General features: G+C 37.4%; 1 protein-coding gene across 1 annotated transcript in view; it reads right to left on the minus strand.

The window, feature by feature from the left end:
- Positions 1 to 18217, minus strand: part of LOC105477483 (adhesion G protein-coupled receptor G7) — a 79935-nt gene that overhangs the window by 40161 nt on the left and 21557 nt on the right. Inside the window, exons 7-13 of the mRNA XM_011733999.2 lie at positions 14629 to 14768; positions 14399 to 14506; positions 11988 to 12151; positions 11370 to 11525; positions 8266 to 8378; positions 2884 to 3227; positions 2070 to 2166 (exon numbers count right to left, since the gene is read on the minus strand). Of these exons, the coding sequence (XP_011732301.2) occupies positions 2070 to 2166; positions 2884 to 3227; positions 8266 to 8378; positions 11370 to 11525; positions 11988 to 12151; positions 14399 to 14506; positions 14629 to 14768 (1122 nt within the window). The remainder of the gene's footprint in view (positions 1 to 2069; positions 2167 to 2883; positions 3228 to 8265; positions 8379 to 11369; positions 11526 to 11987; positions 12152 to 14398; positions 14507 to 14628; positions 14769 to 18217) is intronic.

Genomic DNA, 18217 nt, shown 5'->3' on the forward strand with positions numbered 1-18217 from the left:
AGTCAAGTGGAGGTGTCAGGTAGGCCATTAGGTGTTACAATGATGTGAGAAGCTATGGCACATATTTGGCATTCAATTAATTTTATCTTCTTTCCCCTGGAGTTTTGTAAAACACCATTATTATACATTCCAAAGGATTTCTAAATTTTTTTTGCATTGGAATAGTTTTAAAGTATTGAAAATCATATTTCTAATCTGAATGACCTAGGAGGAAACTGAGATGATGTTCCATTCTCTATAATGAATCTAAAAATGCAAAGGCATGCTTCCCTCTAACAGATACAATAGTAAGTCCATCCATAAATAAAATAGTGCCAAGTTTATCTTCAGGATGGTGGAGGTTGATCTGACAAATAGCTATGAACTTGAGGTCTGAAGAGCATTATAATTGGATGCAGATTAAGTGTTTAACTCCTTGATAAGTTTGCCATGGAACATAGGGAAAGACAGCTATAGCATAAAAGCAATTCTTGAAAAATTTCCCCCAATTATTATTTCCCATGTTAACCTCAACCCTTCGCGAATGTCTGAAATGGCCTATGTGGTAGTGGTACAGAGAACTGAGGGTAGAGCATTAAAAAGGAATGTGGCCTGCCCTACATTTACCCTGCAATTGGGTCTATGCAGAGACAGCAGTACTTCAGGTAACTGGGTCAGGGATTTCAGGATGACTGGCAGAACTGGGAGCAACAGGGGAGCGCACAGGCTGTTGAGGAGCAACTGCTAGGAGAATAACTCAGGAAAACCAAAAATAATCCCTCCTGGGTCTCAATATATCCTGAAGAAATGTGGTCGTTGATGGCATGTGTGTAGGGTGGAAGGTGGGGGAGAAAGTCCAGGAGGAGGTGGATGCTGGTGTCACACATCCTTTCCTCTCTCCCCAGCTTCTCTTATTATCAGTTACCTCGTATCTTCCCCAACAACTAACACCGTAATCAGGAAAGAAGCTGCCCTTAATTATTTATAGCTCAGTGTGAACAAATTTAAGTCAGTTGGCTTCTTTCTTCTGAAGACTTTTAAAGGAGTGAGTCTAGCCCTGTGCATGAGTTAACACCAATTAATAATGCAATTTGAAGTGAATTACCTCACCTATGAGATATTTGCAACTTGGGTATCTCTAATTAGATATTTCTACTTGTGGCGTTAAAATTTTAAAACCTTAAACGATATTTAACCGTAATCAAACATAGTGTCTGGGAGCATGAAATAAGGCCAGGCAGTCAGCTCCCCAGCCTACAGTTGGGTGTGACCAGCCCTGGGAAAGACATGAGTTCCCAGACACCACAGCCTTCCCTTGGTGTACTTGCCCATTTCCAAAAGTTTTGCTTTCATTTGTGTTGGTTTGGGACTTCAGGTGGAATTTGGAGAAAAGAATACTTAGATTTATAAAATGAGAAGGGAAGATAAATTGAAGAGCAGTTGCCATTTGGTAGCAGAAATGCATATAAAGAGTTGAGTCTCAGTTCAGCTCCACTTTCTTTTCTCCCCCACACAAAAAAAGTAAATGCCATACAGTCAGATGCTTCTGTTACAACAGTTAATTATTCACACTGGAATCACAGGAAGAATTTGTTATGTATGATAAATCATCATGAAATATTCATTAAAATCATATCAACATAGAATTGGTTTACATGAGTGAGACATATAGAGAGTGTTCAAGTTATTAAATGTTTTCACACTTGATTGGTCCCTTGCAGTGACCCCAGAACAGGAATTACTATTATTGTTATTCCCATTTTCTGGATGAGAAAACTAAGATACAGGATTACTAAGGATAATACCTATTGTATCATGATTTTCAGATTTAATGAAAGAAGACAAATTTAACATAATAAAGTTCACATTTATAAATTTAGAAGTTGATTAGTTGTTTACAAAAGGACTTATGGGAAATTTCCATGTCATCACATTTAAAATATAATGTTGTTTGGGAATTTGAAATGTCTACCACTAAACATGACAATTATAAAGTGAAATGCAAATTACAGCAACACTTGGAGTCAATATCACTAAACAGTTATACTCTTAGGTCAAACAATTGGACATTTAAAAAAATATAAACTCACATTGTCTCTTGCCGGTAGTCTAACTCCCATTGTGGATTCTTTCCATTCTGAGAATAAATAACTCCTACTGTAATAGCCACTACGATAGCTGGGACTCCTATGTGATAAAGAGAGGCACAGAATTAATGATTCATCCAGACTTGGATTAATTATAAAAGACCATACATGAATTATACATCTGACCCTCTTCAGGATGTATGTTGTTTTAACTATGGACAATATATAAAGTGATCCTACAGATGTAGGTCGACAGTGGACATAATTTTTCTCCAAGTGTTTTCCCTTCCTTTTTAGTGGTGGCTCTACGTATCAATCTTATTTCCAGTTTCTTTGTAACTCTTACCAGAATTGTCATGTTTCAGTGGCATAGTTCCTCTGTCACTTGAATAAATTTAAATTTAGATATCCCTGAAACAAGTCTTCTTTTGCTGGAACCCAATAAATTTTTCAAATATTTTTGCTTAAAGAGTCACTCTGATTGTCTTTCTTGAAACATTTCTTTTAAAGTAGCTGGAAGTTAATTATTTGTGGCCTAAATCTCAAATCAAATTAATAAAAAGAGATGTTAAAGGAAATTAACATTTTTAAGTTAGTTAAGTTAGTTTGTGATGTATCTCGTATTCTTGCCTTGATCATATCTGCCTCCTTCACTGGAGTATAAGCTTCTAGAGAGAAAGTATTCTCAGCAATCACTGTACTTTCTATGTCCTGTTAATTACATCAAGGCCTTGGACTGTTTGGCCTTCAATAAGTGTTCGTTTAAATGATTTCCACAAAATTAAATTCCTGAGAAAGGGGAGATGCAAACACTTACCCCATCCAATTAATGAGATGAAAAGAATGAAATGCCGAGGAAGAGGCTTCATGGTCCTTATTAGAAGGAAATAGAGCTGTGCAGCGCTGAGTGCACTCCAGGTAAACGTCACTAACAGAAAATAGTGCAGTAAGGCAGCAATCGCAGTGCACGTGGGATTCGGGATGTTAATGGTGTCGGTCTGGGGTACGTCATTATTCTTAAAGTCAATATCATGGATGTCACCATCACTTGTCTTATTCTTATTGGAGTTTTCAATTCCAAACACAAAGAGGAGGTTGAAAATCAACATTGATATGCACAGATTGACCAAAACCCAGGTTACTGAGGTTTTTCTGACTTTCCTGAAAATAAGTAAATTCATATAAAAAATTAAATGAAACAAAACAACTGCACAAAACAAACTGCAGTGAAATTTCTGGGAACAAAGCATATTATCGCCCAATGTAAATTCAGTTCATAGCCCAGTGGGGACAGCTGGTAAATCTACCTTCTCAATTACATCAGAAAACTATACTCTCCTCTTATCATTTCCACAAAGTCATGAGTTAAAGGAAACAGGTTGACGTCTCTTTTCTTGAAACTGTGTTCTGATCAAAAGTGATAGCTAATCTCCAAAGAGGGCCCCCAGTGAACCCTACTTCCTGGTAGGTAGCCCTGTATAGTCCCTTCACAGTAGTCTGGCCTGTACCTTGATGTAACTGATGGGATGCAACAGAAGTCCTGGCAGCCAAGGCCGACTTATCCATTAGACACAATAGTGCTTAGTGTTTGTATCCCATAGTAATGTTTTAACTTCTTTTAGACTTAGAAGAAAACAGAGAACTCTTAGCTCAAAGAATAGTAATATATTCATCTTTGTACCAATGCAATCATAAAATATAATTTTTAATCTTTCGTTAATGAATGAAAGGCTTCACAAAGGCACAAGTGCCTGGGGAATATAAAAGTCATAACATGGCCCTCCAGGTGAGGCAACCTAGCACAAAGCTGTAGCAGGAGAACCTCCAACTGAGCAGCGTGCTCGGAGAACAGGGTGGAGCTGTGGGAAGTTCCCGCCCTTTGCAGAGGGGAGGAGCCTGGCCTCTCCTCTTCCCGGGAGGTAGCGGGATTCAATCTGCGCAGGCGTACTAGCAGGACTCTCACTTTGCTGAGAGTCCCTGTTGCCCTTTTTTTCCCTTTTCACCCAATTAACCCTGTTTTTTTTACCCTTCAAAGTGTGAGCCTAATCTTTCATGGTCGTGTGACAACCACCCAGCTTTCAGCTGAACAAAGGAGAAAGTCCTACAACACTGACAGCTTTCTCTTTTGTGCTCCTGGGAGTTCTGAGCCACTGTGTAAAAAGCCCAGCCACCTTTCTGAAAAAAAACTGCGTGGAAGTCCTCTGAGACTGTATGGAGAGGGAGAAAGATCCAGCTGTCCTAGCATTCTAGGTGAGCCTCCAGATGACTCTGGCCTAGCCGCCATCTGACTGCAAGACTCCAGCAAGACCAGTAGAAAAATTACCCAGCCGAACCAGACAAGCCACAGAATCATTAGAAATAATATCTGTTCCTATCCACTGAGTTTTGGGGCAGTTTTTTTTAATATAACACTAGATAATAAGTTCTACTCTAAATTTACAAGCATCTGTAGACGAGGCCCTATATGGAGTTTTAAAATTTTTTATAACAGAAAATTGCACATTAGTAGATGAACTCATGTTTAAATGTGGAGGAAAAAAGTCTTGAGTTTTAAAATGTAATTTGTCTTTAAAACTCACTTTTAAAATAAGGCCAAAGACAATTTTTAAATAATTTCCCATAACAGTGTAATAGCTTTAAAACAAAATTAGGTAATATTCAGCTTACTTTATGTTTAAAGAGTGAGGCTTCCATGAAGATTTAAATTAGGTAAAAATATTTTTAATTTGTTTCACGGCCTATTGTTACTGATGCTATTCTTTATAATTTAAGTAGACTAATGATTACTGTCTTTTTAAATGGCTTATACACAACAAAATTTCACATATCTTTTCTGCAAGAATTTTCAGAACCTTATTTTCATCAAGAATCTCCCCAGGACTAATGTTTCAGGGACCATATTTTGGGAAATGCTTGCTGATTGTCAGATGGTCAAGATGTCCTGAACCGCATTTTGAATGTAAATCATTCCCAAGAACTGTTCCTTTATTGGAAGATATAATTTCTGGGTGGACAACCAAGTGCTGTTTAAAATTGCCTTTTTTCCCTTCTCATGCTTACCTAATGTCTTTGCTCTAAAAGAGCAGCTGTTTCTCTGATTTTGTCTGCAGGCCAGCCTTGTTTACCAGTAATCTTCAGAAGGCAGTATGAGTGTTTGAGTGTGTATGTGTGTGTGTGTGTATGTGTGTGTATGGTGTGGTGTGCATGTATGTATGGTGTGCCGTGTGTAGTTCATGTATATGTTCTGTGCTAGCCCACATGTGTATTTTCAGATTGGCAGAGAATGCAAGATTTCTCTTAGTAAAGTTGATCTAAAAAGTAAGACATGATACTCTTTTTTGTACATGTGTTATTTTCCTTATTGCTTAAAAGCAATCCCCTTATATCCCCTTAAAGGCATGTTACAGTTTCATGCATACTATGGCAGATAGTTCTACACCAATAAAAGTTATAAAATCTCTACTCACTACCATTTAAAGCCTTCTGGATTTTTCAGACTGCAAGACCTCTTGGAATACCATTTCCCAGGTTTATTATTATGCCTAAGTTCTAACCTTCAAGTACCTCTTTATTCTTAATAACTCATAATTTGATGAAGTCTATTTGCCCATTATATATTCTTTATGTTTTTATGATGTTTCATCATGACCCCTCTTGATCTTTGGATTCCCACACTGAATAAAAAAGCTTTCATTCAAACAGCACTCAGTCCGTCTGCTTGACATTTTAGTTGAGATTTCGGGACAATTCAAAATTTCACTAAATCTATTGAGAGGTTTAATGACCAGAACTGCAAAAAGTACTCAAAAGAATCTTTTTATATAAAAGTAAGATTAGATTCTAGTTTTTATCTAATTTTATCAATTATAATCCACAGGAAGAAGAGGTGATTTTCAAATAGCCTGGCCTTTCTTATACATTATTACTATATAGATGCTCCTCAACTTACAATGAGATTGCATCCCAATAAATCCATTGAAAACTAAAAACATCGTTTCAACTTACCATATTTTCAGTTTACAATGGGTTTATTGGGACATAACCCTATCATAAATCAAGAAACGACCTGAATGCTATCACTTTTGCACCATCTTAAAGCTGAAAAATCGTAAGTTGAACCATGGTCAGTAGGGGACTATCTGTATTCTGTGCATTATTATTATATGGGAACCTGTCCAAGAACAAAGAAAATTTTATAATTCAGGATTTTAAAGTCAATAAAATTTTGTCTTTATTTTTGTTTTGTTTTTTCTCTTTTTTGAAAAAATTTGTTTGAGATGTGATCTTGCTGTATTGCCTTGTTTGAGATGTGATCTTGCTGTATTGCCCAGGCTGGTCTCAAACTCCTGGGCTCAAGCAATCCCTCCTGCCTTGGCCTCCCAAAGTGCTAGAATTACAGGTGTGAACCTCCATGCCTGGCGTTTATTTTTATTTTTGTTTCCTGATGAATTTTAGTGCCATCTATGGTTGCATAATTGTGCTAGAAAATGTATTGATGAAGGAGTAAAGAAATCTGATGACAAATGAAAAGAGTGAGGTTTGGGCAAAGAAACTGGTTATGCAGCAACTATGACTCATACTTATGGGGCCAAATAATCGTCAATACAACTCTGGTGATGGTAGAAATACAAATAATGAGACAAATTTAATAGGCATTTAATTTTACATGACAAACATGTAATTACATGGTATGTAATTTTCCTTCAAGGCACTTACCACCATTTGTAACTGTATATTCAGTTGTGTATATATTTTTATAATGTCTTACCTCTCCCCCCAAAAAGTGTATATTTCATGAGAGATAGGAGATTATCTGTCTGTTCATAGGTTTGTATTCAGCTCCTTACAACATAAGCACTCACTGTAAAACTTTTAAATGAATGGCAAAAGACTCATTTAATGTGAAAAGGGGGAAAAAAAGGAATCGAAAACAATTCTGGCTCTTCGGAGAAATGGCTGGTTCAGGTATGAGGCACAGAAAGTGAAAGATGATCATTTTGCTGTGATTGAAATAAGGAAGTGACTAAAGACTGAGACATGACAAAACAACATGAAGTGGCTCCCTCTGGCTACACTGGGAAGTATGCTTTTTGCAAAAGAGTATAGCAAACAAATATAGAAAGAATGATAGACTAGAAGATCACCATTTTTCAACTACTAATGTAATAATTTGTTCCAGTAAGTATGAGTAACAAGATCATTAAGTAAAAGATTTTTGGGAAACAGGATATCATGCAGCCTCAAAGTGGCACCCCATGAGTCACCTATTATTTACACAGGGAAAAAATGTGGAAATCTGTCAGACATCACTTTAAACGAGGAATCAAACTTACAGCCTACAACAATGAGACACACTGATATGCATTTCTTGTCGTGTCACACTAAAAAAAAATCCATGATTGCAGTATTCCCACCAAAAATAATTAACCTGCATCTCTTCATGAAGAAAATTTCAGACAAATCTTCACTGTGGAACATTTTTCAAAGTAAATGGCCTGGATGCTTGAAAAATTTCAGTGTCATGAAAGACCAAACAAACATGAAATGTGGAGTTGACAGAGGAAACACACAGTAAACAGAGTAAATTAATAAATGAACGAGCTTCTAAAAGACCACAGGCAGTTAAAAAATGTAGCATGTGACAAAACCTAATGAATGGGATACAAAATTGGACCTCAAATGAAGGGGTCAAGGTGGAGAGAAGTATTTGTTTATAGGTCATTATTTAAAATTAGACTTTAAGGTATGGGATTCCAAAACTTTCATCATTTGAAAACCATATATTTTTGGAAAACATTTCACCATTTGAAAGCTCGGTATATTTTTTAAATTACTTTTTTTAAAAAATGCTATTTGCAATGTCTCTTTCCTTTACAAATACAAATTGATAGGCATGGTTCTATTCAACACTAAGGAATTATAGCATTCATGAGCTGCAGGACCACATTAATTTTACATGACAAACTTGTAAATAAGTGGCATATAATTTTCTTTCAAGGCACTTGCCACAATTTGTAATTATATATTTATTTGTGTGTATTTCTTAGCCTTTCCAGGCCTGAATGTCCTCCTCTATAAAATAAGTACATCTCTGAGTTCTCGTCTAGTTCAAAGACACTACATTCTTATGAGAATTTTCAAAGTAAATTATATCAAGATAGCAATTTCTTTTCTGAAAAGAGCCTGCTTCTACTCTTACCTGGTGACAATCTGAAATACAATTGTGAGAGCCAGACCAGTAATAGACAGTGCACATCCAACATTGGAGAATACGTCAAGTGATTCGGGATACTGATAATCCTTTTTGAAAGTCTGAAAAACAAGTTAAGACTCATATTTTTAAATAATCATCCCTGAAATGTTAATGAAAGTCAACATCACAGAGTTACATGGGTCAAAATAACCAGACAGTTGCCAGACATATCTTCCTTTTGTAAAGCTCTTGATATATTTAACAGTGAAATACATCAACCCCTTATTGCTAAGCAGTTTACCTGAAGTACAGGCTTGAGAATAATTATCTAACTCTTTCAGTTAGGGAAAAATATACAGTCATGCCTTGGTATTTGCGGGGGGAGTGTCTCAGAACAACTTGTAGATGCCAAAAGCCGTGCATATTCAAGTCCTGCAGTTGGTCCTGTGGAACCTGCTGATATGAAAAGCTGGCCTCCATATACCAGTTTTACACTCTGACAATACCATGTTATTTTCCATCTATGTTTCCTTGTGGATGCAGAATGTGGAGGGCCAATGTGGAGGGCAGACTTTGTTATTGAAAAAAATCCACATATTAAGTGGACCCATACAGTCTCATGTTGTTCACAAGTCAACTATTTATACTCTTCCTTGATGTCTAAAATCAAAATTGTTTGAATTAGATCTAAATTGTCAAAAGTTGCCTCACTTATTCATGACATTATTTTTATGTGTAACTGGACTCTAAGTATATCTAAGTTGATGCACTAAAAATAAAGTTGCAGAAATATCTTCATAAATATGGAAAGATGCTCATACCCTGTTAATTTTTTAAAGGAAGTCTTATTTTTGTGTGATATATTTATATATCTCTCAACATGTTTGTGTGTGTGTGTGTGTATATGTATGAAAATATATACCATATGAGTATGTAATCTTAGAAATCTGTTGAGGTAGTGGTGATGGTCACAGGGTGGGTTGGATATGTATAGTTCATTTTGCTTATCTGTACTTTCTGATTTTTTAAGTTGTTAAAATTAGAAAAACACTGTAAAATATGAAAGGAATATAGAGGCCTAATAAAAAAAGCATATGTTCCTTTATACTGCCAGCTACCCCACACCATACTTACCTCTTGAGAGCCTATCTTTTTTTCTTACATGCTTAAAAATACTATCTATGTCTATTACACAAACACACATGGGTTTGTTAACATAATAGCATTATGCTCGAATTGCCATTTTACTTTTTCATAAACATTTTTCCATATGAGTATACTTTTGTTTAGTATATACTTTCATACTTTATGCAATGCCTGTGTATTGCTTTTATAGAAATAAAATAAAAACAAAATACACATTTAAAAATAATAAAACAAAAATTTTATGTTATTTCTTGTGTGTAGTATACTAAGTAGATGCAAAAAGAATCATAAGATTCATAGGTCTTCAGATTTTAAAAATAATCTTTTCACTCAGAGCCTATTTGCTCTTACTTCACAGGCAATTTGAATCAGCCATTTAAAAAAAAATATTGCAAACCAAAACTAATTGCAAATGTAGGTACATAGGCATTGAGGTAGTCAGATACTAGTGAGAAGACATAGCTGAAAGCCTAACCTCAAGAAAGGGAATAGATAACTGTAGTAAACTGTATCATTTAACATGTATAGCAACCTGAGCTTTACATAGCTAATCAACGATCCTATGACTTTAAGATATCAAAAAGTTAAATTTTTCTCCTGTATCTCCTGATTGAGAAAGCAGACCTCTCTGTAATACAAGTTAGAATAGAAATAATCCAAATGAATTAAAATAAGAGAGTTTTTATAATTAAAATGAGAAAACTACAGTTATCTCAAAAAGCAAGGTTCTATGCTTTGATAATGTAAGCTATAGAAGTATGTTCCACCAGTCTCCACTGGCTTCCACAGGCTATATTATAGCTACTGGGAAATGAAAACATCTGCTTCTCCTTGGGAGATTCATAACATTAATAGTCCCTTACTAAGGAGAAGAACACTCTCTATAATTCCCCATTCCATTGTGTATAAAAAACATTCCATCAAGTATATAAACTAACATTTTTTTTGTTTCACCAGAATAACAGATTTCTGGAAATAGAACATACAGAAGCCCCTCTTCTTACAAAGTTCAGCACAAGAACCTTGAGAGATGCAAGCACAGCTGCACACCAGAGCTAAGTATTATCAGTTGCTTGCACAGTATAGCTTTAGAGTAAAAGAATTAAAGAATACCTGGAGAAACTAGGGTACAAATTGAAGGAATTAAAGAGTTTTTTCTTTTATATCTTCTAGCAAAACCTTAGTAACTTGAGCAATTTCAATGGGAAAAGCTTTGGGTAATGATTTAAACTGTCCACATATAGCTAAGGAAATATTGAACCTGTCTCTGACACACGGCTATACAGCTTTACCTCTGGCTGTAACAAGTTTACGCTTCAGAACATGTGACTTAGTTGAATGGAGTCCACCAGCTTTTCTTCCGCACATGGGCTCCCTTCCCATGATCAAATACATAGTGCTGACCTGTCTATCCTACAACCACATAGCAAAAAGTTCTATTCTACTTGCCTTTACCTTAGTCCTATTTTTTTGTTTGTTTTGTTTTGTTTTCGAGATGGAGTCTCACTCTGTCGCCCAGGCTGGAGTGCAATGGTACGATCTCGGCTCACTGCAACCTCTGTATCCCAGGTTCAAGCAATTCTCCTGCAACCTCTGTCTCCCAGGTTCAAGCAATTCTCCTGCCTCAGCCTCCCCAGTAGCTGGGATTACAGGCGTGCACCACCACGCCCGGCTGGCTGATTTTTGTATTTTTACTAGAGATGGAGTTTCACCATGTTGGTCAGGCTGGTCTCGAACTCCTGACCTCGTGATCTGCCTGCTTCGGCCTCCCAAAGTGATGGGGTTACAGGAGTGAGCCACCGCACCCTGCCTTTAGTCCTATCATTTTATTTCCTGTTTTTCTATTTAATCTGAGTTGAGAATCTATGTAAATTAAATCCCAAAGTTATCTCCAAGGAGCACATACTAGAATTGTGTGTAAGGAAAATTGTCATCCGGAAAGAGATTGCTATGTACATCCTTACCATTAATACAGCAAAATTAGTAGTATGGTTGCAGTGGCAGCGCAGGAATCCATCAGTGCCCTTGTGTTTTTGACAGCCATACGTGTCCCAGTCCCTTGTTGACAAATTCCAATAGACGCAGGCATAGGAATAGAGTTGAAATTCTCTTTGGTTGTACTGTGAATTGACAAGACAATTACAATTACTATTTCTAAATGCTTAATTGGGCTAAAAAAATCAAGTAGTGTAAGACAGTCATCTGAGAAATGAATTAAATATATACTAAGCATTAGCACATTCATTATGATTAAGGAGAGGGAAAAAAGGAGATAAAATTTAAATTAGCTAACTTTGCATTTAGTTAGTTTGACAAAAGATATGATTGGGAGGAATATTTAAATGGATACATCAAAGAATCTTTTGAAGAGTTTTGCTGTAGATTTCTTTTATTCAAAATATCCCTGCTTTTGGTATTCAAGATTGGTCTGAATTTTTATTATTTCTGTTCATGGAAACTCCCGCCCTTTGCTCCTATTCTCTTCTTCCCCTGTATTACTCTACTCAGTCTCAGCTGCCACCATCAGAAAGACAGAAAGCATGAGGACACTTTTTTTCTTGTATCTGCAATGAAAAGCTCACCCTTGGACTAAAGACCATGTCAACAGAAGCACTCTGATCTTGCTCATTTTCATCAGTTTTGCTTGAGATAATTTTTTGACTAAAATTTGATTTAGCTGTAAACGTTTTTGATTGGAAAAGCTTGTCATTTTGATAAACTACAAAGCCACATGCCTTGCTGTTACCTATAGGGAGAAAAAGACATTAAGATCAATAAGTGAACTGTAGGGTAAACAAAAAACAATATCTCACATTGTTGTAGAAGTGCATGGCTGCTTAATATTTTAGCAAAGTACAGCAAAAATGGTTTACTGGTTGAAACTTTACTTAATTGCAATATGTAAGTAATACATATAACCCATGGTGGGCCATTCCACCATATTAATTTTTCTTTCTGAGCTTCAGTTTCCTTACTTTCTACATAGGAATGAGAATTTCTGTCTAATCCACCTCAAAAAGGTATTGCAAGGATCTCATGTATAAAGTAAACGTCTTGCTTTATACATGAGAGATGGAGAGAGTGAACATGACCTGTGGGCAGCCCCAGCCCATGTTGCCTCCTACAATGACAAAATATGAGACAGGAAATAGCAAAGCTGGGACACCAGGATGGCTGAGCCCAGATGAGGTCGGTCTCCTGTTCAAAGGGGACGAGTGGTGTTAAGTCACGGAGCAAGGAGCTCAAGTCACTTTTTCTGTGGAGTTTTTGAGGCAGGCACTCTTCACCATCTCTTCAACTATTGTCCCCTGCTGTGTCATGACAATCATGGGCTTCTCCCAAGGCTAGCAGGCTACTGTGAAACATCTTCTGGACATTGGAAAAAGGAATCAGCTGCTCATCAAAGATCCTGAAAGACCATCGCTGCTGTGGAGGGTTTTGCACCCAGCCTGTTGGCGGCAGCAGTCAAAGAACCAGGACTGCCTCCTGACACTTTAGACAACTGTTGGCATATTTAAAACAGCAGAAGCATCAACAGTATGTATTTTAACTGAATTAATTTCCTAAACTCTGTTGTCTTTCACAAGTGATAAAAGGAAAACGTTGTGGTGTGAGACCAGAGTATTCAGTCATCTGATTTGAGAGGGAGACAGGCAAGGCCCCGACCGCCCCCAAATTGTCCTCCTCTGTGGGAGTTGTTGGAGCCTCCACCTGGAGACAAAGGGATGGGTTGCTGGCTCTACTAAAAGTAGAGCAAGGTTTTTTTGTTTTCTTTATTTAAAAATAAAAGAATGAGACTAGGCACAGTGGCTTATGGCTATAATCCCAACACTTTAAGAGGTTGAGGCAGGAGGATCACCTGAGCCAAGAGTTTGAGACCAGCCTGAGCAACATAGCGAGATTCTGCCTCTACAAAAAAATTTAATTTTTTTTTTTTTAATTAGCAGCGCGTACCTATATAGTCCCACCTACTTGGGAGGCTGAGGCTGGAGGATTGCTTCCTCCTGGGAAGTTGAGGCTGCAGTGATTTATGAGGTAGAGGGCTTCAGGTGCAACTGTAATATCGTCTCTCTCTTTTTTAAAGAGATCTGAAGCAAATATAGGAAAAATTGACATTCATTTACCTGGCTGGTAGTTACATAGGTACTCCTCACATTGCTTTCTGTACTTTTCTGTATGCATGAAGTATTTTTAAATTAAAAGAAAAAAGGCACAAGAACATAGAAGACTTAGATTTAGTCTTTACCATCACAAAGCATGTGGCCAAAACAAATGAGAGCAAATTCCAGAGTGCCAGATTCACGAATAATACTCTCTTCTTTTTCACTGCTATTATACATTTATTCTATCTAACACATATACTTTCTGGCATCGGGTTTTTTTGTTTGGGGAGAAATGAAAAGTAAATGTGTGTGTTTGATTTACTTATCTTTTTTTTCGACTTTGAAAAATACAACCACTTCAAGTTACTTGTAAGAATTTCTGAAAGGTTATATGCAGGATAATAGTGAGCACACGGTGGGCACCATAGAGAGGAGATAACCTAAAATTGATACTACTACATAATGACTGTGCCAATTACATGGACTTCTCCAGGGTCAGGTGTGCAGGGTGCATCTGAGCCTGACAGTGTCATGCCACTAGTAAACATGGTCAGAGCTTGTGATTGAACATGTTTTAAATGTGTAAGTGTAAAACAGAACCACCTTAGCCAAGATTTCTGTAGGAAAACATATTTGTGTACATGGCCTGAACATTTCAATTCTGCTACCTTCCAAAAGGCTTTTGAAAAAAGAAAAAACAAAGAAATTATCTTTTTGACTTAGAATAGTAGAGTTGAGATTACCATAACATGTCAGAGCTCAAACATACTCAAATGCAAATTACTCAGTATGAAACTAAGTAGACATTATTTCTCCTTCAGTAAATTAGAAGTTATTAGTTCCATGAATTCGAGTCCAATTTTTAAAATGTCACAAAGTTTGAGACCTACTTTTCGTCATATTAAGCAAGACCTGAAGTTCAGTCTGTCCATCTGGGTTAAGGCCATCCACATTTGTATGTATAAATGTTGAACCAGAAAGTAGAGAACTGCTAGCTCCTATATGAGAAGGGAAAGAGTAGAATTGTAAAAGTCTACATTATCGTGAGTAGAGCATTATTATTCATCATCGGTAGCAGGATGCTCTTTACCGTTACAAGCAAATAAGATTAACAGCTCACCTTTCTGTACAGAGAAGCGAACATTTAAAGGCCCCACAGCATCTTTTGAAGAGAAATTTGCTGACTGTATTGCTATGTTAGGTTCCACCACTGATTCATTACCCAAAGACAAGGAATAAGTCTCCATTTGCTCAATAAGCCTGCATATAATAAAACACAACTTAATACTCAAGATTTTGTCATAAAATGAAAGGTGTGTGTTCTGTCTTATACTACAACAGAAAAACATGAGCATAGAATCGTGTGGTCATGACAGCATTAACAATTGCCTCAGAATAATTGGTTTTCTTTTCTAGAGTTGTGTTGCATTACATGTACTTAAATAAGACAGTTCGGGTGGACCGTCCTCACTGAAGGCTACCCTGTGAGTATAGATGGCAAAAAGGTAGAACTCAAGAATTATAGAATTCCCTAAAGAAATAGTCTTTATTATGATGCTCCTCACATAGAAGGATGGTGTTGCCACCCACCACTGGCAAGGAATGCACTTCTAATTTTTTCTCCAGTGGTGAGAATCCATTTCCATTTATTCATCTTCTTCCTCTCACCCAAATCCCTTAGGATCCAAAGCATGTTTTGTAAGTTGTTCGTTCCTGAGGTGACAGTTTAGATGGAACCAACAGAGAGCAGAGCTCTGAGCTCGTTGCCTCAGCTCTGAACTAGACCCTGAAGGTTTTTACAATGTTCTTTTCTACTTTGGCTAAGTTCAAAGATAGATTAGATGGAAGGTGGGAGGGAGTAGCAGTAACCTGTCGATTTGGCGTTCTCCAAAGAAAAGTCATAAGACCTTTCCTTTTTCTTGTTTCCCATATATTTGAACTATTTCTGTACTTGACCAAACAAAACCTCTGTATGTAAAATAATCAGTCTAGTTTTTCCAGAAATGAAACGATTTCATCAAAATGTAGTTGTTCTATATGCCAAATCTTTATTTCTGACACTAAAATATCTTTTCTCTACCTCCAAATGAGATAAAGAGAAAGTTTACAATAATTGAGGATTGCTTGATAAAGAGAATGTAATCATCATTCGTATGGAAACATTCAGGTTAGATCCTCTGATTGAAATGTTTTCCTTTTATAAAACCATTTTCAGCAATTCACACATACCCCAGAGCTGCTTTCAATGGGAGGAATACCTAACAAAATTCCAACCTGCTAAGAATATCATTCTCCCCAACAGTATCTGTTGAGTATCTACTTAGAGGTCAGCACTCTGTGGAACATTGGGAGTTCCAGCAGCTGCTCCCTCAGGCATTTGCAAGCTAAAAGGAAGACGTGGTAGATATACAGGAGGTGTTTTTCATGTTCCCACTTTTACAGGGTTGCTCTAACCACGGCTACTTCTAAGGTCATTTTTTTTGTTTCTTGTAATTCTTTCCTCCTCTTATCATAACTGATAAGATTACAAATGGGCACCTGCCCCGGAGAAGCCAATCCAGAAAGTGGTCATCCACCTGGCACAACTGACAAAAATAAGTCATCAAATTCTCGGACACAAGATGTTTTTGATTAGTGCTGTAGTTATATCAGGAAAGTCATAATTTAGAGGGAGCCAGAGTGGTCGTTGTATCGTAAGAAAAAAAACACAAATTAAAAATAAGAGGCTAATTCTTCCTGTTCAAAATAACAAAAAGACCTGTAAACTTCTCTACTAAGTCCTCCAAAGCTGCCTTGGATCCTCAGTCATCTTCCTGCTCCAGGGTCCATACGGCAATAAAAGAAAATAAAATTTCAAGACCCTCTCAATTTATTACGTCAAAAAGGAAGTTAAGCCCTGGAGACTGAATCACGTGTAGCATGTTTGCAACTTCTGCTTATTAGATTATAGATTAACTCTCTTCCTCACTGTTCTTGTTCTGTCAGTGACTCGGAGAGGCCAGACCTTTCCCCTTTCTAATGACTGATCTATGCTACAGATCAATTGCCTCCTTTTTTGTCCTGTACCTAACTCAGACCAGTTGGCTCATGATTGTTAGGTCTTCAGTGTAATTGTTACATCTTCAGTGTGGAATGTTAAATACACCTTTCCCAAAAGAAAAAGACCACCTCAGTTAATCAGATCGCTATAACCATGCATCAAGCCTTATACAGAAAGACATTAAAACTCTGCTAAGCTTCCCTAAACTTTGTTTATATAAATGATCCCAAACTTATATACTTCAAAACATTGACTTTCATTTTCTGGAATTTGTGCTTCCCAGGTAGTTGTCCTTAAACTTTGCAATTGAATGAACTCTCTTTAAACTAGATTCTGACCTTTTTGATTGTTTTGGGTTGACAAGGCCTACTATATTATGATTCAGTTCTTGGACCTCCATGAGACCCCATATTCCCATTTATAATAAATCTCTATTTGGTCAAGATAATCTGAGTGGGTGCCAGGCTAGCCGGAAGAGAAATACAAAAAGAAAAGTGAAATGTAAATGTACAGGTGGTCAGTGCTAGGGAGGCATTTTGCATTCCCAAAGTCAGATAAACCAGGGTAATTATGACTTTCAATATGAGATCAAAGGTCTAAGGTTACAGATCAGACTTTGCAACCAGTGTCTACAATGGTGAGGTCAGCCAGTCGCGGTGGCTTATGCCTATAACCCCAACAGCCTGGGAGGCCAAGGTGGGTGGATCATTTGAAGCTAGGAGTTCGAGATTAGCCTGATCAACATGGTGAAACCCTGTCTGTACTAAACTACTAAAACTACAAAATTAACTGGGCTTGGTGGCGCATGCCTGTAATCCCAGCTACTAGGGAGGCTGAGACAGGAGAATCGCTTGAACCTGGGAGGCAGAGGTTGCGGTGAGCTGAGATCGTGCCACTGTACTCCAGCCTGGGTGACAGAGCAAGACTCCATCTCAAAAAAAGGAAAAAAATTGTGAGATGAAGTCCTAAACTTGATTGTACTATGATGCCCTCACTAGCAGAAACCCTACACCCCCAGAGCTCTGCCCACATTGACATTCTGCCTCTACTCAATTTAGAAAAAGAGAATGGGCACTAGAGACCTTCTCTTTGACAACTTGAGATGGCTGAGGCTGGGGTAGAGTCTTTCTGCCCTGTCACTCTCCTCCCTTTTAGTCTCATCCTCTCCACTTCTCCCTATGCTATAGAAAGGGAGCTACTGAGAGACACCAAGAGAAAACTGGAATGAAAGAAGGAAGAAGTCAAAGTGAAATGGATGACTAAGGCCTGATGTCTGTCAGGGAACCCAGCATCTGGCCTAGGTTCAGAAGATAGAGTTTGGAAATCAAGTGTTGTCCTGAACAACACTTAATTTTCTTCTCGGGGAGAGATGACCTCTGTTGGCAGCTCATCAAGAGTGTTCTCCTAAAGAGAGCTAAAGGGTTGGTGACCTGACCTTGGGGCTAGAGGCAGAGGAGGAAGCCTTATCTAAGTGAATGAAGGAAGGATCTGAGTCCACAAGAGCTTATGCAAAAGATCACGCTGGTAGAGGATAAACTGATAGAATATTATTAGAAAATAATTGGACTAGAAATTCAGAGTGATAAAAGGAGGAATTGAGCATGCTTACACCATTTTATAGTTCAATATATCCTATACTTTAAAATTCTATTTATACTCTAACCACCTC

Source organism: Macaca nemestrina, chromosome 2 (assembly GCF_043159975.1).
Source record: "Macaca nemestrina isolate mMacNem1 chromosome 2, mMacNem.hap1, whole genome shotgun sequence".
Lineage (NCBI taxonomy): Eukaryota > Metazoa > Chordata > Mammalia > Primates > Cercopithecidae > Macaca > Macaca nemestrina.